The sequence below is a fragment of the Mustelus asterias genome, chromosome 8 (assembly GCF_964213995.1).
Source record: "Mustelus asterias chromosome 8, sMusAst1.hap1.1, whole genome shotgun sequence".
NCBI lineage: Eukaryota > Metazoa > Chordata > Chondrichthyes > Carcharhiniformes > Triakidae > Mustelus > Mustelus asterias.
In genome coordinates, this window is record NC_135808.1 from 55,927,612 (window position 1) to 55,951,571 (window position 23,960).

At 42.4% G+C, this 23,960-nt stretch overlaps 1 protein-coding gene across 5 annotated transcripts in view; it reads right to left on the reverse strand.

Moving 5' to 3' along the window:
* ralgps2 (Ral GEF with PH domain and SH3 binding motif 2) overlaps positions 1–23,960 on the reverse strand; it is a 515,898-nt gene that overhangs the window by 339,349 nt on the left and 152,589 nt on the right. For all 5 annotated transcript variants that reach the window (XM_078218008.1, XM_078218006.1, XM_078218004.1 and 2 more), the window contains exons 4-5: positions 19,355–19,462; positions 14,259–14,309 (exon numbers count right to left, since the gene is read on the reverse strand). In XM_078218008.1, coding sequence (XP_078074134.1) covers positions 14,259–14,309; positions 19,355–19,462 — 159 coding nt within the window. The remainder of the gene's footprint in view (positions 1–14,258; positions 14,310–19,354; positions 19,463–23,960) is intronic.

Sequence of the window (23,960 nt, forward strand, 5' to 3'; positions counted from 1 at the left end):
CAAACAACTGATACTAAATCCAAACAACTGATATTAAATCCAAACAACTGATACTAAATCCAAACAACTGATATTAAATCCAAACAACTGAGATTAAACCCAAACAACTGATACTAAATCCAAACAACTGATATTAAATCCAAACAACTGATACAATAATTTCATACAAAGTTAATAGTCATATGGACAAATGTGGGTTAATTAAGGAAAGCCAGCATGAACATCTTAAGGGAAAGTCACATTTAATTAACCTGCTGGAGTTTATTGAAAAGGTATCAGACAGAGTTTATGAGGGCAATGCTGTTGATTTGGTGTATATGGACTCCAGAAGGCATTAGATATGAACCAAGTTATAGCTCATGAAATAAAAGGGACAGTGGCAACATAGATTCGGAATTGGCTGAGTGGCAGAAAAGAGTAGTGGTTAGTGGAGGTTTTTTTTGGGTTGGAGGAAGATTTATAGTAGAGTTCCCAGGACACTGTGATGGGAACTTTGCAATGACATAGACCTTGGTGTATAGGGCACAATTTCAAAGTTTGCAGATGATACAAATCTCAGGAGCAGTGTGAACTGCAAGAACTGTGTAGAACTTCAACAGGACATAGACAAGTTGGTGGAATGGACGAACTGGTAATAGATGAAGTTCAATGCAGAGAAATGTGAGGTGAATCACTGTGGTAGGAAGAACATGATGAGACAGTATAACTCTAAAGAGGGTACAGGAGCAGATGGACCCGGGTGTATATGTGCATAAATCATTGAAGGTGACAGGGCAGAAAGAAAGAGCATTAATAAAGCATACAGTACTCTGGGATTTATTAAAAGGATATAGAGTACAAGAGCAAAGGAATTACACTGAACTTGTTTCGCTCACTAGTTCGGCCTCAGCTGGAGTATTGCATCCAGTTCTGGGTGCCACACTTTAGGAAGGATGTAAAGATATTAGAGAGAATGCAAAAGATACACGAGAATCCCAGAGAGGAAGATAGATTGGAGAATTAAGGCTGTTTTCCTTGGAGAAAAAGGCACTGAGAGGAGATTTGATAGAGGTATTCAAAAGCATGAGGGTTCTGGACAGAATAGGGAAAAACAGTTCCCACAAGGGAAAGGATCATGAACAAGTGGGCATGGATTTAAATTAATTGATAAAATAAGCAAAAGTGATATTAGGAAAAAGCTTTTCATGCAGCAAGTGGTTAGGTTAAGGACTTGAAGCCATCAAAAGATTAAACTGTTATTTGAAGAGAATTTGCAGGATTATGGGAGAAGGTGGGAGAATGGAACTAGGTGAGCTGCTCAAGAGAGTTAATGCAAACAAGATGAGCTCAATTGCCTCCTTCTGAACCATAACATTTCTGCGATTCAATGTCAACAAATAAGCAGACCGATAACCTCAAACATGAGATTGATTGAAGAAATCATTCCATGCATGTACAGAAAATATAGACATATCCAAAGGTGTATGCAGTTATTCAGAACACAGCCGTATAACTCAATCTGGCATACTCTGTCCCAAAGCTGTTCAGATGGTGTCATTTGCTTCTTTAACCGGGTTCGATTCCCGGCTTGGGTCACTGTCTGTGTGGAGTTTGCACGTTCTCCCTGTGTCTGCATGGGTTTCCTCCGGGTGCTCCGGTTTCCTCCCACAGTCCAAAGATGTGCGGGATAGGTGGATTGGCCGTGCTAAATTGCCCATTAGTGTTAGGGGGACTAACTAGGGTAAATGCATGAGGTTATAGGGATAGGGCTTGGGTGGGATTGTGGTCGGTGCAGACTCGATGGGCCGAATGGTCTTCTTCTGCACTGTAGGATTCTATGATTCTAGCCATGTACTACCAGTTAACCAATATCCTCCTGTTAACAGATTTTGTCTTTGGTGATTTTGATAATTTATTTATAAATTCATGTGAAAATGTAACAAAGTCTCAACTTTAATTTCACATTCCACAATAGTAAAGTGAAGAATTTCACAGAATTCCAGTAGGTTTAGGGAGCAATAAACCAAACAACAGAATGCCTCAAATTCAATTCCCTAACTGAAAGGGTTAAAAGAAATCACACAAACTGCTAACTGCAAAATTCTCAGGCATTGCAAAGTCAGAGAAGCTCTGAGAGACCAGCTGCCTTAGCACCAGGCTGCTTACAGATAACAGCCAAGGATCATCACGATCCTTAGTTACAAGGGAAGCTTTAGGTTACACAGTCCGTGCATAAAAATCCTATTGATCACTATGCAGCTGCAACTTGAGCGTGTCTGCTAAAAAAGGAATAAAGGGCAAGGGAGTTTTGATACAACATTGGTCAGACATATTTCTATCATACTCATGTCTGGGAGCTAGTAGATAAGTAGAGAAAACTAGGTGCTTGATGATATTACAATTAAGAGACATGCACAAATAGTAATTGGATAACTATACTCATTATGAAATCCACGTGCTTCCAAACTGGAAACCATAGATGAACAGGGATAGCACAGCAAGTCGTCCCACAACACCAGGTTAAAGTCCAACAGGTTTATTTAGTAGCACAAGCTTTCAGAGTGTCGCTCTTTCTTCAGGTGAATGAAGAGTTGTGTTCACAAACAGGGCATATATAGACACAAACTCAATTTACAAGGTAATGGTTGGAATGCAAGTCTTTGAAGGTAATCAAGTCTTAAAGGTACAGACAATGTGAATGGAGGAAGGGTTAAGCACAGGTTAAAGAGATGTGTATTGTCTCCAGGCAGGACAGTTAGTGAGATTTTGCAAGCCCAGGCAAGTCATGGGAGTTACAGACAGTATGACATGAACCCAAGATCCCGGTTGAGGCCATCCTCATGTGTGCGGAACTTGGCTATCAGTTTCTGCTCAGCGACTCTGCGCCGTCGTGTGTCGTGAAGGCCGCCTTGGAGAAAGCTTACCCGAAGATCAGAGGCTGAATGCCCGTGACTGCTGAAGTGTTCCCCGACAGGAAGAGAACAGTCCTGCTTGATGATTGTCGAGCGGAGTTCATTCATCCGTTGTCGTAGCGTCTGCATGGTCTCGCCAATGTACTATGCCTCGGGACATCCTTTCCTGCAGCGTATCAGGTAGACAATGTTGGCTGAGTCGCAAGAGTGTGTACCATGTACCTGATGGATGGAGTTCTCACATGAGATGATGGCATCCGTGTCGATGATCCAGCATGTCTTGCAGAGGTTGTTGTGGCAGGGTTGTGTGGTGTCGTGGTCACTGTTCTCCTGAAGGTTGGGTAGTTTGCTGCAGACAATGGACTGTTTGAGGTTGTGCGGTTGTTTGAAGGCAAGAAGTGGAGGTGTGGGGATGGCCTTGGCGAGATGTTCATCTTCATCGATGACATGTTGAAGGCTCCAGAGAAGATGTCGTAGCTTCTCTGCTCCGGGGAAGTACTGGACCACGAAGGGTACTCTGTCCGCTGTGTTTGTCTTCTGAGGAGGTCAGTGTGGTTTTTCACTGTGACCCGTCGGAACTGTAGATCAATGAGTCGAGCGCCACATCCTGTTCTTATGAGGACAGCTTTCAGCATCTGTAGGTGTCTGTTGCGATCCTCCCTATCTGAGCAGATCCTGTGTATATGGAGGGCTTGTCCATAGGGGATGGCTTCTTTAACATGCTTAGGGTGGAAGCTGGAGAAGTGGAGCATCGTGAGGTTATCCGTGGGCTTGCGGTACAGTGAAGTGCTGAGGTGACCATCCTTGATGGAGATGCGTGTGTCCAAGAATGCAACCGTTTCCGAAGAGTAGTCCATGGTGAGTCTGATGGTGGGATGGAACTTGTTGATGTCATCATATAGTTGTTTCAGTGATTGTTCGCCATAAGTCCAAAGGAAGAAAATGTCATCGATGTACCTAGTGTATAGCATCAGTTGAAGGTCCTGTGCGGTGAAGAGGTCTTGTTCGAATCTGTGCATGAAGATGTTGGCATATTGAGGTGCGAATTTGTTCTCCATGGCTGTTCCATGTGTCTGGATGAAGAACTGGTTGTTGAAGGTGAAGACGTTGTGGTCCAGGGTGAAGCGGATGAGTTGTAGAATTACATCTGGAGATTGACAGTTGTCGGCGTTGAGTACTGAGGCAGTTGCAGCAATGCCGTCGTCGTGGGTGATGCTGGTGTAGAGTGCCGAGACATCCATTGTGACAAGGAGTGCTCCTGGTTCAACCCATGTATGCTGAGTTTCTGTAGGAAGTCCATAGTGTCACGACAGAAGCTGGGGTACAATGGGTTTCAGGATGCCTCGACATAGCCGGAGAGGTTCTCACACAGGGTCCCAATGCCTGATACGATGAGACGGCCGGGTGTTTTGGCCTTGTGTATCCTCGGGAGACAGTAGAAATCTCCAACATGGGGAGTACGTGGAATGAGAGCATGGAGGGTGCTCTGAAGGTCCGGACCAAAGGTCTGTTGAGTTGACGGGTGTGTTCTTTGGTCGGATCTGCGGGTAACTGTCTGTAGTATTCTTGTTGTTCGGTTGTCGGTACACTTCTTTGCAGTAATCCATTCTGTTCAGTATGACAGTGGCCCCTCCTTTTTCTGCTGGTTTGATGACAATGTGGTGGTTGGTCTTGAGAGCGCGGATGGCGTTGTGTTGTGCTTGGGTGACGTTCGGGGCTGTCTTGTGAGTGCAGCTGATGAATCTGGCATTGATGCACCTCCTGACGGCTTGGGCATACATGTCGAGTCGAGGGCAGTGGCCTTCCGGAGGAGTCCAATTCACCTCTTTCCTCTTCAGTTGCTGCACCGCGGATCATTCTGTCGGCTGTTCCAGTTCATTGGCTGTCTCGTTGTGTTTGCTGTTGGCCTCTTGGGGTTTGTGGAAGAACTCCCGCAGCCTCATTTGCCTGGTGAGTTCCTCTGTGTCCGCTACGAGATTGATGGGGTCCATTTTGGTGATGGGGCAGAAATTGAGCCCCCAGCTGAGAACTTCGATTTCGTCTGGTTGAAGTGTGTAGTCCGACAAGTTGACTTTGGACTTCCCTGCAGTGGTACTATTTTGTATTGTGGTACCGGGGGAGGCCTGGTTGCTACTGGTGATGATGCCGAGTTTCTCAAGTTTCCTGTTCTTCCTATTCTTGATGTGGAGATGCCGGCGTTGGACTGGGGTGAACACAGTAAGAGTTTTAACAACACCAGGTTAAAGTCCAACAGGTTTATTTGGTAGCAAATACCATTAGCTTTCGGAGCGCTGCTCCTTCGTCAGATGGAGTGGAAATGGAGTGGAAATGACATTTCCACTCCATCTGACGAAGGAGCAGCGCTCCGAAAGCTAATGGTATTTGCTACCAAGTAAACCTGTTGGACTTTAACCTGGTGTTGTTAAAACTCTTACTGTCTTCCTATTCTTGCCAGTCCAACGCCGGCATCTCCACATCATGAACAGGGATATCCAATGCTTGCTGATGTCTAGGTTTGAGGCTTTCAAGTCAGACAATTCTGACCTATACAAGAAAGCCAGATATGATCTTAGGAGATCCATCAAAGATGCCAAAAGACAATACCAGGCCAAGTTAGAGTCCCAGGCTAGCCACACGGACCCCTGCCGACTATGGCAAGGTTGCAAGATGTAACAGGCTACAGGATGAAGGCATGCAAAATCACCGGCTCCAACACACCCTCCCTGAGGAGCTCAATGCATTCTACGCCCGTTTTGAGCAAGAGGTCAATGAGAACTCACCCTCCACTTCTGAGGTCACCGTTGCAAATGCCAGAGCAGCTTTCTCGAAGGTCAAACCACAGAAAGCGACTGGCCCGGATGAGGTACCCGGAAGAGCACTCAGATCCTGTGCGGATCAGCTCACAGGGGTATGCGCAGACATCTTCAACCTCTCTTTACAACATTCTGAGGTCCCTATCTGCTTCAAGAAGATGACCATCATCCCAGTACCAAAGAAAAGCCAAGCTGTGTGCCTTAATGATTGCCATCCGGTGGCTCTGACATCCATTGTGCTTCGAAAGGTTAGTCATGGCATGAATCAATTCCAGCCTGCCTGGATCCACTACAGTTCGTCTACCGCCGCAACAGGTCCACAGCAGACCATCTCTTTGGCCCTGCACTCAACCCTGGAACACTGAGATAACAAAGACACCTATGCCAGACTCCTATTTATAGACTACAGCTCAGCCTTCAACACCATTATTCCTACGAAACTCATCTCCAAACTCTGTGGTCTGGGCCTCGGCTCCTTCCACTGCAACTGGATCCTGAACTTCCTATCTCACAGACCACAATCAGTAAGGATAAGCAACAACACCTCCTCCACAATCATAGTGAACACCAGTGCCCCCAAGGCTGTATCCTCAGCCCCCTACTATACTCCTTATTCTCTTATGACTGTGTGGCCAAATTCCCCGCCAACTCGATTTTCATGTTTGCTGACGACACCACCATAGTGGGTCGGATCTCAAACAATGACGAGACAGAGTACAGGAATGAGATAGAGAATCTGGTGAACTGGTGCAGCCATACATTTTTTTTAACACATCAAAAATCTATATCTGGTCAAATTAAATTGTTCCTTTTCTTACATCTCAGGTACAAATTTTTAAAAACGATTACGATTGTATCTGTGGGGTAGTATCCATATTGGAACTGGTGCAGCAACAATAATCTCTCCCTCAATGTCAACAAAACAAAGGAAATCGTCATCGACTTCAGGAAGCGTAGTGGAGAACATGCCTCTATCTACATTAACGGGGACGAAGTAGAAATGGTCGACAGATTCAGGTTTTTAGATGGCCAGAGCACTAACAACCTGTCCTGGTACCCCCATGCTGACACGATAGTTAAGAAAGCCCACCAACGCTTCTACTTTCTCAAAGACTAAGGAAATTTGGCATGTCAGCTATGACTCTCACCAACTTTCACAGATGCACCAAAGAAAGCATTCTTTCCGGTTGTATCACGTCTTGGCATGGCTTCTGCTCTGCCCAAGACCGCAAGAAACTACAAAAGGTTGTGAATGTAGCCCAATCCATCACGCAAACCAGCCTCCCATCCATTGACTCTGTCTACACTTCTTGCTGTCCCGGCAAAGCAGCCAGCATAATTAAGGACCCCACGCACCCTGGACATTCTCTCTTCCACCTTCTTCAGTTGGGGAAAGATACAAATGTCTGAGGTCATGTACCAACCGACTCAAGAAAGCTTCTTCCCTGCTGCCAGCAGACTTTTGAATGGACCTACCTTGCATTAAGTTAATCTTTCTCTACACCCTAGCTATAACTGTAACACTACATTCTGCACTCTCTCATTTCCTTCTCTATGAATGGTATGCTTTGTCTGTATAGCACACAAGAAACAATACTTTTCACTGTATACTAATACATGTGACAATAAAACAAATCAAATACCAATTCTGAAATGGATGTAGATAATTTCCAAACAAATATACACTTTTGATTGGTATATGTTAATTTCTTATAATTGAGCTTGAAGGTATAATTGCCACTATAATCCTTTGTTCGGGGAGCTGGAAGCCACATGATGGTTGACTCGTTCCCTTGCTATAGCTTGAAATAAAGGCTGTTTTTAAAATTAAATTCTGAGTGTTGCCTGAGTGGAGGAGTGAGGTACATTGTGGTTGAATAACTGTGAAACTTGCTGCAACGCTCACAAAGCTACTTTAGCTCTTCTCAGCTTGGAAAGCAGTTCAAGCATAGCAGGTGGACTCAGACATGGCTGGGACAAGTTGAAAAAAGGGGGACTATTAGACCAGCTCTTTGTAGTTGATACCCATTCAGTGACCATTGCTGAAAATTGTATTTGTGAATATGTCACCCAGGATTAAATTCAGCTGTGACATGCTCAACAGTTTAAGTGCCTATTGTTCAATGTCCAGACACACACACCAAGAATGACCAGGTAGAAGCCACCAGAGACTTTCTGCCATCTCCTGAAGCACACTCCAGTAAGAGTTTGGAATAGGTAAGCCAAATGAGAAAAAGGAACAGGGCAAAAATTTGGGTTCTAACAGAGAATTGTTTACATTCAAAGAATGGTCTGATGGGAGATATAATGGTGATTTTGCAACATCGCCTGATGTGACCATAACTAAATGGTAAATTGAATCTTAATTCATTCAAAAATATCTCGGACTTGATATCTCAAATATACTTGTGTCTTTAACACAAGATGTGAAAAGTTTGGGCTGTTTTGTCAGATGAGATTATGGGATCTAATGTAGATGTTTAAAATTATGAATACAGTGGATAGAAATAGATAGCTTAGTAAATATCAGCATAAACTGTTCATTAGGGTCAAATGGCCAGTTCCTATTGGCAATTTCTAAGTAATTTTATGCCATTTCAATTTCAAGCCATTAACTTGTGAGGCTGTAGAATTACTATGATTTCAACAACTTCAAATCCAACCACAACTCTGCTCCCACTCCAGTCTTAATTGCTATTGCAGGTAGTCCTCGGACTTGCAACATAATTGATTCCTGAAAACTGCATCTGAAGTCAAAACGCTGTAACTCGAACCGATTTTCCTATGGGAAACAATATTCCTGAACCAAGATCGGATGCCCTATTTTCAACCAAATAACCCAGAATTTTGTACTCAATTACAGACGAGTAATATATCAACATTAGCATATTCATTAACATAAATAAATCGTAAAAATTTACAGATACATAATGCATTGTAAAGTACAGTAATGACCACTGTACAGTACCTACAAGTTATCTAAAAAGCAGAGGCAAATTTTTAAAGCCTTGCAGTTATTTGTCTTCATTAATCCTGGGCTCATGGGTGGGTCTGGCTAGGCAAGGTTTTCAGGAGGAGTACTTTGCTTAGGTGACTTTGTTAGACTTTCGTTAGAGATTTTGAATGTTGTTGCCTGGAGTCTTCTTCAGATTTTTGGCTTCAGGTTTTTCTGGATTCTTCTTTGCTTTTTTAAATAAAGTTCCCAAGGAGGTTTGGACAGATTTTTGCTCTTTGCAAATTTCTCTGTCGCAGCTGTACAGTTTGCATGTGCCTCTATGCACTGATGCACTGCGTCCAATGTTGAGGTCATGTTCTGTAAACAGGAACATGGCAGCTTCCAAATGCTGAAGTACTTCAGCCAACACATTTACTGTGGCGGCACGGTGGCACAGTGGTTAGTACTGCTGCCTCACAGCGTCTAGGATCCAAGTTCAATTCTAGCCTTGAGTCACTGTCTGTGTGGAGTTTGCACATTCTCCCCGTGTTTGCGTGGGTTTCCTCCCTCACGCCAAAGGTGTGCGGGTTAGGTTGATTGGCCATGCTAAATTGTCTCCTAGTGTCAGGGAATTAGCAGAGTAAATACGTTGGGTTACAGGAATAGAGCCTGTGTGGGATTATTGTTGGGGCAGGCTTGATGGGCTAAATGGCCTCCCTCTGCACTGTAGGGATTCTATAACTTTATGAGGAAGAATCTCTTCAATAGTAGGTGCATCTTCTCCTTCCTCTGCCATTGTTTGCTGTTCAAATTCAATAAGATCCTTATTAGTTAATTCTTCAGAATATGCTGCCAACAATTCATCAACATCCTCTGTGTAATGTGTAAGTTGAGTTCTTCGCCTATTTTGAAAACATTTTGGGTCACCTCTTCAACGGTGTCTGTAAAACTTTGGCATACACAAACTCAGGACACAATTTTCTCCAAACACCATGCAAATTTGATTGTGTGACTTCACTCTATAAGAACATAAGAAATAGGAGCAGGAGTAGGCCATCTGGCCCTTCGAGCCTGCCCCGCCATTCAACAAGATCATGGCTGATCTGAAACGAATCAGTTCCACTTACCCGCCTGCTCCCCATAACCCCTAATTCCCTTATCGATCAGAAAACTATCTACCCGTGATTTAAACATATTCAACGAGGAAGCCTCCACCACTTCAATGGGCAGAGAATTCCAGAGATTCACTACCCTCTGAGAGAAGAAGTTCCCCCTCAACTCTGTTCTGAACCGGCCCCCCCTTATTTTGAGGCTGTGCCCTCTAGTTCTGGTTTCCCTTCTAAGTGGAAAGAATCTCTCCACCTCTACCCTATCCAGCCCCTTCATTATCTTATATGTCTCTATAAGATCACCCCTCATCCTTCTAAACTCCAACGAGTACAGACCCAATCTGTTTAATCTCTCCTCATAAGCCACACCCCTATGCTTCACCTATATTCTTAACTTCATGGTAAATGTTAAAAACCTTACAGAATTCCTTGAGAGTTGGTCTACTCTCTTTCTCAGTTGCCCTGATGACCTGAGTAAACAAGCGCCTAAGATAGTAAGCTTGATAGGACACAATTACCCCCTGGTCCATGGGTTGCAACAGTGAGGTGGCGTTGGGGGCAGAAACACTACTTTGATATCAGGATGTATGTCAGCAAGGATGGTTGGATGACCAGAAACATTTTCAAGCCGTAACAATGCTTTAAATCAGAGAGAAATCAGAGAAGATTATTTCTGCTGCAATAATCTTTGACATGACACTTGGCATAAAATCATGATTAAACAAAGCCTCAAAGATGTTCCTATTGACGAACAAGTAACAATTGGATTTCCATATCTCTGAGAGAAATGCCCTGACATATCCCTTGAAAGCCCTGGGGTTTTCCAAATGGTACACAAGCAAAAGTTTCCGTTCAAAGTCACCCACAGCATTGGCACCAAGTAGAAGAGTGAGCCTAGCCTTAGCAGCATTGTAACCTGGCATGGATTTTTTCTCTTTGGCAATGTAGGTTCTCAACTGCATTTTTTTCTGTACCAGCCCAATTTCATCAACATTAAAAATTTGCCGAGCACAATAGCCACCCTGTTCAATTATTTCAGCCAATCTCTCAGTAAAAGGACATACTGCCTCCTCATCAACCCTCATAGATTTTAGCTGCACCTGAAGCTTGATGTTATGCAAATTGGCCCTGGTTTTAAAATGCATAAACCACCCCTACTTGCATTAAAAGGCTCAGCATTAGAACTTTCCCCATTGCTTCTTTAGATCATCATAAAGACTCCTAGCCTTTTCTTCAATTATGCCTAAACTCACAAGAGGACAGCAATGATGTTGGTACTCCAGCCAAACTATTAACAGTTTCTCAACCTGAGCAATGAACAAGTTCAACATGCTGATTCATTATAACAGTTGATTGCATACGAGCCAATCCCTCAACATGTTCCTGAATTCTTAGCTTGTCTTTCAGGATGGTTATGATAGTCATTTGGAGGATCAAAGTTCTACCAATTTCAGTGCTCGTCTCACCTTTTTCAGACCTCAATTATTTCAATATTTTATTCCATCATAATTTCTCTACATTTCTGAGAAGAAGAAGCATCCCTTGCACCAGATTTACGATTTTCTGCCATAATTATAGACAAAGAAGATCTACATTTTAAAAAAGAGTTTGGAAAATCAAAAGGCACCAAGTACTGCAAAAATGCATCAAACAGAAACTGAACATTGATGTGCATGCATGAAAGTCACTCATGTTGTTTTGTGAGGTCACCACTGATGTAACATTGTAAAGTCAAAACTGACATGGGAAATTGAAACACGGTGTCAATTTATAAATGTTGTAAATGTCATTTGTCATAATTTGAACTTTGTAAAATGTCTGTAACTCAGCACCAAATAGAAAATATAAATTTTCCTCAAGACAGTATTTGCAGTCTTAGTATAGAAGACAATCCATGGTGTCTGCTCACTGTTAAATTCTGTCTGTAACTCTCCACATCAAATTGCTTCAGAAGGTGAGTTAACAACTGAGCAGGGAGGTGAACAGCAAAGAAAATACCCGTTGTATAATATTCAAAAAGGAGGAAAGGAAGAAACAAGTCCAAAAGATGCAAACATACTATTTGACTTCTGCTTATTAGACTGGACCCGCAGTTACCTGGTTAAAGCAGCAAGTAAGGTGTTTAACAATATATAAGGTGTTTAACAATATTACTTCATTTTACCCATTCTGGAAATTGCACAAAACCTTATCCAGTATTAAGCACTGAATCACTACAAAGAAATACAATTCAATTCCACTGGAACTCGGAGGCTAAGAGGAGATCTATGCATCTTTTGAATTATGGAACATTTGAAAGGGTGAATGAGGGAAAATCACTGTTATGCTAAAAGAATTACTAAGAGAGAAAAAGAAAGGTTGCTCGAAATTTCTCAAGCAGATAGTTGGTGGAACTGCAGAAGGTAGTTGAGGGAGGGCTCTGGAATTTTTGAAGAAAAATGTGGAAATATATTTGATGCAGTGGAAGATACATGGGAGGAAGCATTGTTTGAATGATATTCAATCCCATTGGCTGTTCTAGAGCAATTATATAGTCCTGTGACTAATCTCAGCAACCCTGGGGTGAAGAGGACAATTAAAAACAAACACAAATCAACGTGTACCCACTCCTGATTGCAATGCAATGACCCCAGCTATAAGCGTTATTGCGTGAATGTCACATTGCACAGAATAAGCTTCAGCCCCAGCTAGATAACCTGCTGACACCATCATGGTTCACACAAGCTAAAAAAGGTGAAGAATTTATAACCAACAGTACTAATTGCTAAAAATAATAGATTTTGAGAATGTTTTTAGGAGAGGTTGAAGAATGATTGTGGTCTGCACAGTGACTGTAGGATCTTCCACTGTCAGTGGATTAAAATGGTGAGAGCATACAGCACGGTAGAGAATTAGTAAGAGCAGAAGGATACTCCAGGAGAGGGTTTCCCAAACTTTACCAGCCATGGAACCCTTTTGACCTCCCAAGAGTACTAAGGAACCCCTGGGAAACACTTGTGTGTTGAAGAGCCAAACCACAAAAAAAATGACTTCGCAGCATGGATACAAACATACAAAACCCTAATTTATAGAAGTCTTTCCATGTCTTATGTGTATATGTTCATTATAATCAAAGATCTCTCTGATCACAAAATGTCCGTAGGTCTCAATATGTTGTCAGTTTTAATGAGAGGAGTGTATACACACACTCTCATCTCTCTCCAAGACTCGACCGCTCTGCTCCTGGTCCAAGACCTGGCTGCTCCCCTCCTGGTCCAAGACCCACCTGCTCCCCTCCTAGCCCAAGGCTCCCCCAGGTCCCACACTTGTTCTGCCTTGCAGGCCACACTCCCTCCACTCCCTCTCACTGAGCATGTTCTCCACCCCTCGCAAGCCATGCTCCCTCCACTCACTCTGGATTCTGGAGAAGCCAGCCAATGATTGGATTAGCTGGAAACAGCATGAAACTCAAATTGTACTGATCAGCCTTGCCTGCCGCAGAACCCCTGGGAGGCTCCTGTAGGACTCTGGGCTTCCACAGAACCCAGTTTGGGAACCCCTCTCGGATATTAGGTTAGAAACATTGCAGAGAAAACATGTAGCATGGCTATGGAAAGGTCTGAAAATAAGAACCAACAATGTCAGCATCAGTAACTGATAAATGGGTTCGGCATGCAATGTTACAATTTTGTATTTACATAGGATGGAGCTTGACAGTCCTCTGAGGAAAGCATGAAGAAATCAAGCCTGGAGGTGATAAATAGCAACTTATTTTTTTCTGAATGCCCTTCATAAGCAAACACTTTCCCAGAGGCATAATTAAGATAATTATGCAAAATATAGCATTTTTGAGAGAAATAGGTGACTTTGGAAGCATGATTTCTAAAGTTTTCCATCACTGTGCTTGCTTTGCCTCATATTTGATTACCATGTTAGTAAACAATCTCATTATTGTGGTATCATCTGAATCCTCAGTTGGTAGAAGGTGAACTAGATGGACCTTGGCCTTTTGACATCCATGATTTTTTCTGTATTTCTTTAAAAATGCATAAAATTGTTATGGAACTTAGAATGAAAGTGTTGCAAATGAGTAACGTTAAGCAAGTAGATAAAGTTATTCCTGGTAACCAAATTCAGAACTTGGTTGAGGGATTGCAGACTATCAGGTTTAGCTGATTGAATCCATTGTTCAATTAACGGAGACATTAGGTTTCAGGACAAAACTAGAATGGCTTCTATCTAACCAGCGTTCATCTTGAAAAAAGATCTAGCTTAACAGCTGCAGAGTAGTGGCAGAGAGGTAACATTAACCATCAATGGCACACATTTGGAAGTTAAACTGTTTGGACAATCAGAATGGAACTAAGATGAAGTAGAAGGAAATGGAGGAGAGGTGCTGGATCACATTAGAGTGGTCCATCATCAACCGTAAACATGGCTGTGAATATCAAATCTTCAGTATACATACTGATGCCATAAGATATTACAATGTGTGTTGCCAGAACCTAGGAAGTAATGTGAAGGAACTTACCTCGGGCTGAATAGCTTTAAAAACTGGTGCATCCATTAGTGTTATCTGACTCTGAAAGAAACCAAACAGATCAGACATTGCAAGTTAACTGTGTAATGAACAAACCTTCACAACGGTTTTGAACATTGTAAACTGAAAATAAGTTTTCTGATTGCGTTCTATTTTGTGAAAATATGAAACATTACAAAATAGACTAGTATATTAGAATTAATGTCAAGAACATAAATAGCAGGAGGCCATTCAGCTCTATTAACCTGCTCTGCCATTCAATGAAATTATGGCTGATCTTCTACATAAATGCCATTTCCTGCACTAGCCCTGCATTCACTGTAAAATCTATCAATCTCAGTCTTGAACATGTTCAACCATTCAGCCTCCTCAGTCCCTCGGCTGGAGAATTCCAAAGATCCAGCACCTTCTGAATGAAGAAATTCTTCCTCCTCTTAGTCTTAAATGGCCTGCCCCTTATTCTGAGACTGCGCCCCCTGCTTCTAGACCCCCCCCCCCCCCCCCCCCCCCGCCCCCCCCGGCCAGGGGAGTCAATCTTCCTGCATCTTCCTGTCGAGCCCTGGAAGAATTATGTATTTTTGAATGAAATCACATCTCATTCTCCTAAACTCCAGAGAGTAAAGGCCCAGTCTATTTGATCTTTCATCCTAGGACAATCCCTCCATCCCAGGAACAAATTTTGTGAATCTTTGTTGCACTCCTCTATGACAGGTATTTTCCTTTGAGTAAGTAAACCAAAACTGCACACAATACTCCAGGTACAGTCTCACCAAGGCTCTATATAATTTCAAGAAGACATCTTTATGCCGATATTCAAATCCTCTTATAATAAAGGCCAACATACCATTTGATGAATTGCTTGTTGTACTTGTACTGTTGTTCCTTTGAAGTTCAACACTTTCCAGCTTCTCACCATTTAAGAAATACTCAGTATGTCTGATCTTCCTACTAAAATGGATAACCTCACATCTCTCCACATTATATTCCATCTGCCAAATATCTTCCCACTCACTTAGTACCTCCAAATTCGTCTAAAGCACATTTGCATCCTCCTCACAACTCACACTTCCACTGAGCTTTGTGTCATCTGCAAACTTGAAAAATTATATTTAATCATAGAATTTCTGCAGTGCAGAAGGAAGCCATTCAACCCATCAAACCTGCACCAACAACAACAATCCACCCAGGCCCTAACACCATAACCCCCACATATTGACCCTGCTAGTCTCCCCTGACACTAATGGGCAATTTTGCATGGCCAATCAACCTAACCCGCATATCTTCGGAGGTGGAAGGAAACTGGAGCACCCAGCAGAAACCTACGAAGACAAGGCGAGAACAGGCAAATTCCACACAATGACCCAAGTCTGGTATTGAACCCAGGTCCCTGGCACTGTGAAGCAGCAGTGCTAACCAATGATCCAAATCATTGATATAGATTGTGAATAGCTGGCGCCCAAACACTGACTCTTGCAGTAGCCCATAAGTCACAGCCTGCCAACCTGAAAATGACCCATTTATTTCTCCTCTCTGTTTTCTGTCATGAACCAGATCCCAATCCAGATTCCCTCCAATCCCATGTGCTCTAATTTTGTTTACTAACCTCTTGTGTGGGACTATATCAAAAGTTTTCTGAAACTATAAATATAGCACATCCACTGGTTTCCCCCTTATCTATTCTTCTAGTTACATCTTCAAAAAAACCTTCAATTCTATGTTTGTTAAACATGATTTTCCTTTCATAAATCAATGTTGTACAACGAGATTCATGACATAGTCATAAACAAGTAACATCTTAACCAGCTATGTAAAACAAATGTGAAAATATTAGATGATATAAGTTTACATATTTAGTACAATTAGATATCATTTCTGAAGATACTCTTTAAGCAGTGGATTTTTAATATCAAAATTCATTAATTACTCCAAATTACCGTATGATTTTTGTCTCCAACAGAATGAGCTTCAGAAGAAGCTCAGCTCGCCCAGAAGCTGGGCGGCACGGTAGCACAATGGTTAGCACTGCTGCTTCACAGCTCCAGGGACCTGGGTTCAATTCCCGGCTTGGGTCACTGTCTGTGTGGAGTTTGCACATTCTCCTCGTGTCTGCGTGGGTTTCCTCCGGGTGCTCCGGTTTCCTCCACAATCCAAAGATGTGCGGGTTAGGTTGATTGGCCATGCTAAAAAATTGCCCTTAGTGTCCTGGGATGCATAGGTTAGAGGGATTAGTGGGTAAATATCTAGGGATATGGGGGTAGGGCCTGGGTGGGATTGTGGTCGGTGCAGACCCGATGGGCCGAATGGACTCTTTCTGTGCTGTAGAGTTTCTAAGATTTCTAAGACCTGAGCTATGTCAAAAAACATTAATTTCTAAATGTAATAGTAGGCATATCATTCAGTTGGGAATAAACATCAAACAATTATTCAGATTTTCAATCAAAAACCTCAGCATGCTCAATGCACAAATCAAAAACTGTATCCACAGGCATATGCATTGTAAGGTAGATCTTAAGGAAAAAGTGAATGTAAGAGGTGACTGAACTGGAAATTTTTTTGTGATTTAATAAGTGTTGTCTCTGAAGAAAACAGCTGCTGCAACAACAGCCAAAATGGAACATGTTAATAATGTATAAGGAATATGGGAGTAGGGAGGGTAATTAAGCTGCATTATTTGAAACCTAGAAGGTATTGGCCGAGTTTGAGTCCTTTCACAACCAATGGCAGAACTAAAGAATTTCATCAGAATTTTTAATGCCTGACAAGGCAGCTTATATTTGGGTGACAGTGTGTGCTGCATTTCAACTTGCAACATAAAATTTGCGTTGTTTTCCAATGAGACAATTTTTTAAAACTTGAAGTTTAATCAAAATTTCATCAGGATAACAAACCAAACATTTAATGCTCTGTATTGACAATAAGTTCACAAGTGCAACAAAATATTAATCAACCTTACATTGGTGTCTATTGTGTGTAACGTCTTCGAGGAATTGCTGTCTAGTTCTGGGTACTGGGGTTAGTTTAACCATACATCATATCAACAGAGACATCGGGCTGGATTATATGCTGACAGCTGGCTTCCCGCATCCTAGTGTGAATGGCAAGGGTGTGCCCCACTTTCGTTAATTAGCTGACAGGCCTTTAATTACTAAGAGGCAAGGCTTCTGCCACTCTCCAGAAGAAAGTCCTGCCTCATGAAGCTGTTGGTAGCCAATGTCATTGCTATCCAGGCCCAGAAGAGGAACCGTGGATGCTCCGAAACCCAGGCCAGGTTAATGGTCCCCAGAAAGTTGGATTAGGTGGGGCATCCACTTCACACTGGGGACTCAGAAAGGAGGCATTCTCCCCTCACTGGCCAGCAGCCCACATGGGTCACCTCCATGACCTGTTAAATTGTCATGGGCGGTTTGATGAGATCCAAATGGGCCTGCTTAGGGGCCTGAAATGAGCCGCAGGCTGTCTCCCCACCGCTCATAAAATTGTGGAACAGCTGGGCCAATGACACGGTGCCCTATTGTACAGGTCCACCCACTTGCTTTCCTGCCTGCAGGAATAGTTTGTTATAAAATCCAGCCCATGAAATTTCAAGATTGACCAATGTCTAGTCAAGCAGAACACTTAGTTAGTTAGAATTTTAAAAGTAAATCTAGAAATAAAAACCCAAGTGGTAAATTAGGAGGTATCAATTGGGGGAGTTCATGTCCAAGCATGCTTCAGCAGTTCATGTGGGTGGGCACCAAGTCAAAACAGATCAGATTCAGCTGCAATACATCTAAGGTTAAGCAGCTGCTCACAGCTCTCAAATACAGGATCACCACAGGGCAAGATAACAAAGGATTCAAATTTTGGGAAAATGATGTTCCTGTACACCACACAAAAAATCAGAAACTTCAGCAGATGAAACTTGCAATCTGAGTTTGAACTTGGGAATCAAAGATTAGGAAAATAAGATGCTGATGCCAATCCTTAAATGAGAAGATGGGAACAGAGTGGAAAGCCATTGTCACTTCGCATTAAACCAGATTTTGAGTTTGATTCAATTCCAAAAGTTTTGCCTCCAAATAGAGCAAAAGCCTTAACAGGTGTTCAACCTTTCTGAAAAGGAAGAAGTGGCAATCACGACAAAATTCTCTTTCTGTTTTAAAAAAAATGCAATTCATGTTGTTCAACATGCTCAATAAAAATAAACAGCGAGCTATCGAAAAATTCTGTACTGACTACAGTTCATTATTTTCCGAATCAGCAGTTGTAATTTTATTTTAATGATGTAAAAGATTAATAAATGCTCGGAACAAAAAAAACAAGGATTTACTGTAAATTTCTCTTAGAAGGGGAAAAAAAGGAACGGAGAATAAAATCTCTGTAGCTCAAAGTATCACAGACTATGAATCTCATGCACACAGAAAGAAGCGTATTTACACACATTTGTCAAAATATTCAAAACTTCAAATAATCCCATTTTATAACTTTAATTTAAAATATTCTTTCTCCCAGGTGATTTCGATTTTGTTAGTGACAGGGAGTAATCATTTGGATTCCAGATCATCTCCATTTAAGGAAGAGTGCATCTCAAAATTTTCTTAGAAACTGATGCTCGAGAAAACACATTACTGGCATGATATTTTTCAGTTTAACAGTGTTTTCCTGCTCCTCACCCCCTCCCCGTCACCTTCCCCTGATCACCTGCACACTGCCCCAAGAAGTGAAGCATCTCTCAGATCAGAAGCCCCCACGCCCACCAAACTGCCTTATTACTGAAATGAATGAGGATGTCAAAATTAGCAACCTCTCTAAGAAAATGATACTACTGGAAAAAATGATCCAAAATGGCAGGCTGGGATAGCTTTAAGAATTTACTTTGTGTAAAAAATGTATAGTTTTAGAGTACGATCAATAAAAGGCAGTGTTCTACCCCACACACCCCTTGCATTTTCCATCCTGTTAGGTTAACATACCCCAATATATGTGACTCTAAAATAACACTAGTAATTGACAACAATGTTACACGAGTTGCATTTCTCTTGTTCAATTCAGTTTTATACACAATCCAGGCCTAGTGTTAACAGAATATAATCACCATGTATACTCACAGCAAACTCTTCTGGTGTCACCTTCAGGACATCAAACACTACTGCATCAAAACTTTTCTTGGGGTCATTTGAAGCTTTCTCACTCAGAGACTCGGAGCTGCTACTTCTCTGCAGGAATAAGATACATTCATGAGCTAAGGAAATTGGATCTTCTTCAGGTAACAGTTAGGAATCAGGTGTTAGAATGTGTAAAGCGTAAAAACAAAACCAGAGGGAACAAAAGTGAAAAGGGGGGGGGGGGTTGGTGGGTGCTGCTGTATAGGCTATCAGAGAGATCATGGGACAGCTGGACTTCAGTATCAAAGTTTTGGAGGTTTATAAAATATAATTGTTCTCCAGATGAGGGCAATGCTTGCAAAGCTGCAGTGTTATTGTCCATTCCATCTAACCCTTCTACTTAAACCACTGCAGTGCTTCTGGTGATGATATTCCCAGAATAATGATAGGCAGGGAATTTCAAGATTCTGACCAACCAATGATAAAAAAATAGCAGATGTTCAAATCTGAATAGCTTGCTACTTAAGAGGGTAACTTGCAGTTAACAACATTCTTGTGACTATTGCTCATCCTTGACGGTGGATAGTACAAGGCTGGGAGATGTTGTCAAAGAGACCTTGATAAGTTGCTGTAAAGTATTCTGTAAATAATACGTAATTCCCGCACAAAGCATTGGTGTTGGAGGAGTTGGATACGGAGGTAAATTAGAGAGGCACCAATCAAATGGACTCTAGGTGGTGCAGCATTTTCTAATGTTGTTGCAGCTTCAACTATCCAGGAAAATATATTATCATGCTCCAGGTATCGCTGTTTAATAGACCTTATAAAATCTCGACAGTTATATTAATTATAGAAATAGCTCACCCTCTTATAAAGAAAACTTTCACAGCAGGATAGCTTAGACATGTTACCTCTGGCAGGACATGACTCCAGCACTGCTCTGAAATAAGACATTCCTAAAGCCTGATAAAGTGCGATTAAACGACTCAACTATCTGAGTAAAGTTTAAACAGGATGAAAAAGATGTATAAACTGGCTTTCAAGAGGGAAAAAACTATTTTGGACAAGAAAGACTGTTTCCTACTGACCCATGCCAGCTTCAGCCTATCACTTCAGCAAAGTGATGGAAAGTGCTATCAAGCAGCACTTATTCAGCAACAACCTGCTCACTGATGCTTAGTTTCAGTTCCAACAGGGCCACCCACCTCCTGACCTCATTACAGCTTTGAACAGAAGAGCTGAACTCCAGAAGCAAGATGCTCTTGACATCAAAACAGAACTTGACCAAATATGGCATCAAGGCGCCCTAGTAAAACTGGAGTCAGTGGGAATAAGGGGGAAAACATTTCCCCTAGTTGGAGTTATACCTGGCACAAAGGAAAATAGTTGTGGTTATTGGAGGTCAATTATCTCAGTCCTAGGAAAGAGTTCTTCTGGATAGTGTCCGAGGCACAACCATCTTCAGCTGCTTCATCAATGACTCCCTTCCATCATAACATCAGGATGGGGAGGTTTGCTGATGATTGCATAATATTCATTTGCATCTTCTCTGATACCAGAGAATGGACAGATAGCTCATGTAATTCCTATATTTAAGAAAGAAGCCAGAACATGTTCGGGGAATTATATATCTGTCAGGTTCACATCTGTGGTAGGAAAATTAATGGAATTCTTACTAAGGGGTGGCACAGTGGTTAGCACTGCTTCCCCATAGCGCCAGGGACCTGGATTCAATTCTGGCCTCAGGTGACTGTGTGGAGTTTGCACATTTTCCCCGTGTCTACATGGGTTTCCTCCGGGTGCTCCGGTTTCCTCCCACATTCCAAAGACGTGTCTTCTAGGTTGATGCTAAATTGCCTTAGTGTCAAAGTGATTAGCAGAGTAAATATGTGGGTGGGATTGTTGCCAGTGCAGGTCTGATGGGCTGAATGGCCTCCTTCTGAACTGTAGGGATTCTATGTTTCTATGGTAAAAGGAGAGAGAAGAACATCCAGAAATGAGAATTATAATAACACATGATCAACATTGAATCCAAAAGCGAAAATTATGCTTGACCAACCTCTGACTTTTTTGACAAGGGAAAAGAGAGAATCAACAATGACAATGCAACAGATATAATTTATCTGCATCTTCAGATACAATTGGTAAAGTATTCCATGAATCAGGTCAGAAAATGTGCAAACAAGAAACAAGTGACCAAATGGATTGGGACCTGGCTTCAAGACAGAAAGCAGACAGCGGTGTGAGAAGCCAACTTTTTTTATTGTTTCTTTATAATTTTTATAACATTTTCTACAGTGTATTTGAACTAACATTTTCTCATAGGATAAATCCTGCTGAGGTCTCAGGTTTTACTTGTGCTGGGGCATGTTAGTGTTACAATATGCTGAAACGTGCTGCACACATTCACAGCTCGTGATCAGCTAACCTTGGCAAAGACCACCAATTCGTGTCCACTGCATTATCAGAGGTCAGAACCAATTAGTGCCAGCCACCTCTGCAAATGTGTTTAATTAACCAATGAATGTGAATGGGCGCTCTCTGAAATAATGTAGAATAATGACTGTAAGAGAGAGAACAAAAGGAGAACTGGTAACATCATGCAATGGAGATGCCGGCGTTGGACTGGGGTAAACACGGTAAGAAGTCTCACAACACCAGGTTAAAGTCCAACAGGTTTATTTGGAAGCAAAATCCACTAGCTTTCGGAGCGCTTGCGGCTCCTTCGTCAGGTGAGTGGGAGTTCTATTCACAATCAGGGCATATAAAGACACAAACTCAATTTACAAAATAACGGTTGGAACGTGAGTCTTTACAGGGTAATCAAGTCTCAAAGGTACAGACAATGTGAGTGGAGAGAGCGTTAAGTACAGGTTAAAGAGATGTGTATTGTCTCCAGGCAGGACAGTTAGTGAGATTTTGCAAGCCCAGGCAAGTCATGGGAGTTACAGACAGTATGACATGAACCCAAGATCCCGGTTGAGGCCATCCTCATGTGTGCGGAACTTGGCTATCAGTTTCTGCTCAGCGACTCTGCGCCGTCGTGTGTCGTGAAGGCCGCCTTGGAGAATGCTTACCCGAAGATCAGAGGCTGAATGCCCGTGACCGCTTAAGTGTTCCCCAACAGGAAGAGAACACTCTTGCCTGGTGATTGTCAAGCGGTGTTCATTCATCCGCTGTCGTAGCGCCTGCATGGTCTCCCCAATGTACCATGCCTCGGGACATCCTTTTCCTGCAGTGTATCATGTAGACAACGTTGGCCGAGTTGCAAGAGTTTGTACCGTGTACCTGGTGGATGGTGTTCTCACGTGAGATGATGGCATCCGTGTCGATGATCCGGCACATCTTGCAGAGGTTGCTGTGGCAGGGTTGTGTGGTGTCGTGGTCACTGTTCTCCTGAAGGCTGGGTAGTTTGCTGCGGACAATAGTCTATTTGAGGTTGTGCGGTTGTTTGAAGGCAAGAAGTGGGGGTGTGGGGATGGCCTTGGCGAGATGTTCATCTTCATCAATGACATGTTGAAGGCTCTGGAGAAGATGTCGTAGCTTCTCCGCTCCGGGGAAGTACTGGACGACAAAGGGTACTCTATCCAACGTCTCCCGTGTTTGTCTTCTGAGGAGGTCGGTGCGGTTTTTCACTGTGGCGTGTCAGAACTGTCGATCGATGAGTCGAGCGCCATATCCTGTTCTTATGAGGGCATCTTTCAGCGTCTGGAGGTGTCTGTTGCGATCCTCCTCATCTGAGCAGATCCTATGTACACAGAGGGCTTGTCCGTAGGGGATGGCTTCTTTAACGTGTTTAGGGTGGAAGCTGGAGAAGTGGAGCATCGTGAAAAGTGAGCATCTTGCCAACATCTTCATGTACAGGTTCAAACAAGGCCTCTTCACCGCACAAGACCTTCAACCGATGCTATACACTAGATACATCGATGACATTTTCTTCCTTTGGACTCGTGGTGAACAATCACTGAAACAACTATATGATGACATCAACAAGTTCCATCCCACCATCAGACTCACCATGGACTACTCTCCGGAATCGGTTGCATTCTTGGACACACGCATCTCCATCAAGGACGGTCACCTCAGCACTTCACTGTACCGCAAACCCACGGATAACCTCGCGATGCTCCACTTCTCCAGCTTCCACCCTAAACACGTTAAAGAAGCCATCCCCTATGGACAAGCCCTCCATATACACAGGATCTGATCAGATGAGGAGGATCGCAACAGACACCTCCAGATGCTGAAAGATGCCCCCACGTAGAGAAGTAATACTGACCCTTGGTTAGGCCACCTTTACTATCTCGGTAAAGCCCAATAATTTTTTTAAACAAATAGCAGGAATTAGAAATCCCAGTTAGTTGCTGAAAGAATGAACCCATGCAATTCCCCAGTTTAAAACAAGTTATTTTACTATACAAGAGTCAAACAAAGTAAACACTAAATGCTATCTGAGTTAATCACCTACACAAGAAAAGCCAAAGTGATCATTCATTATACATGATTTAGCAGGAAAATTGTGGTTGATTATCAACTGCAAATTACACAATAAATGACATACAACTAAGACAGATCTTATGAATTTGCTTGGCAGTCTATTCAGCATGCA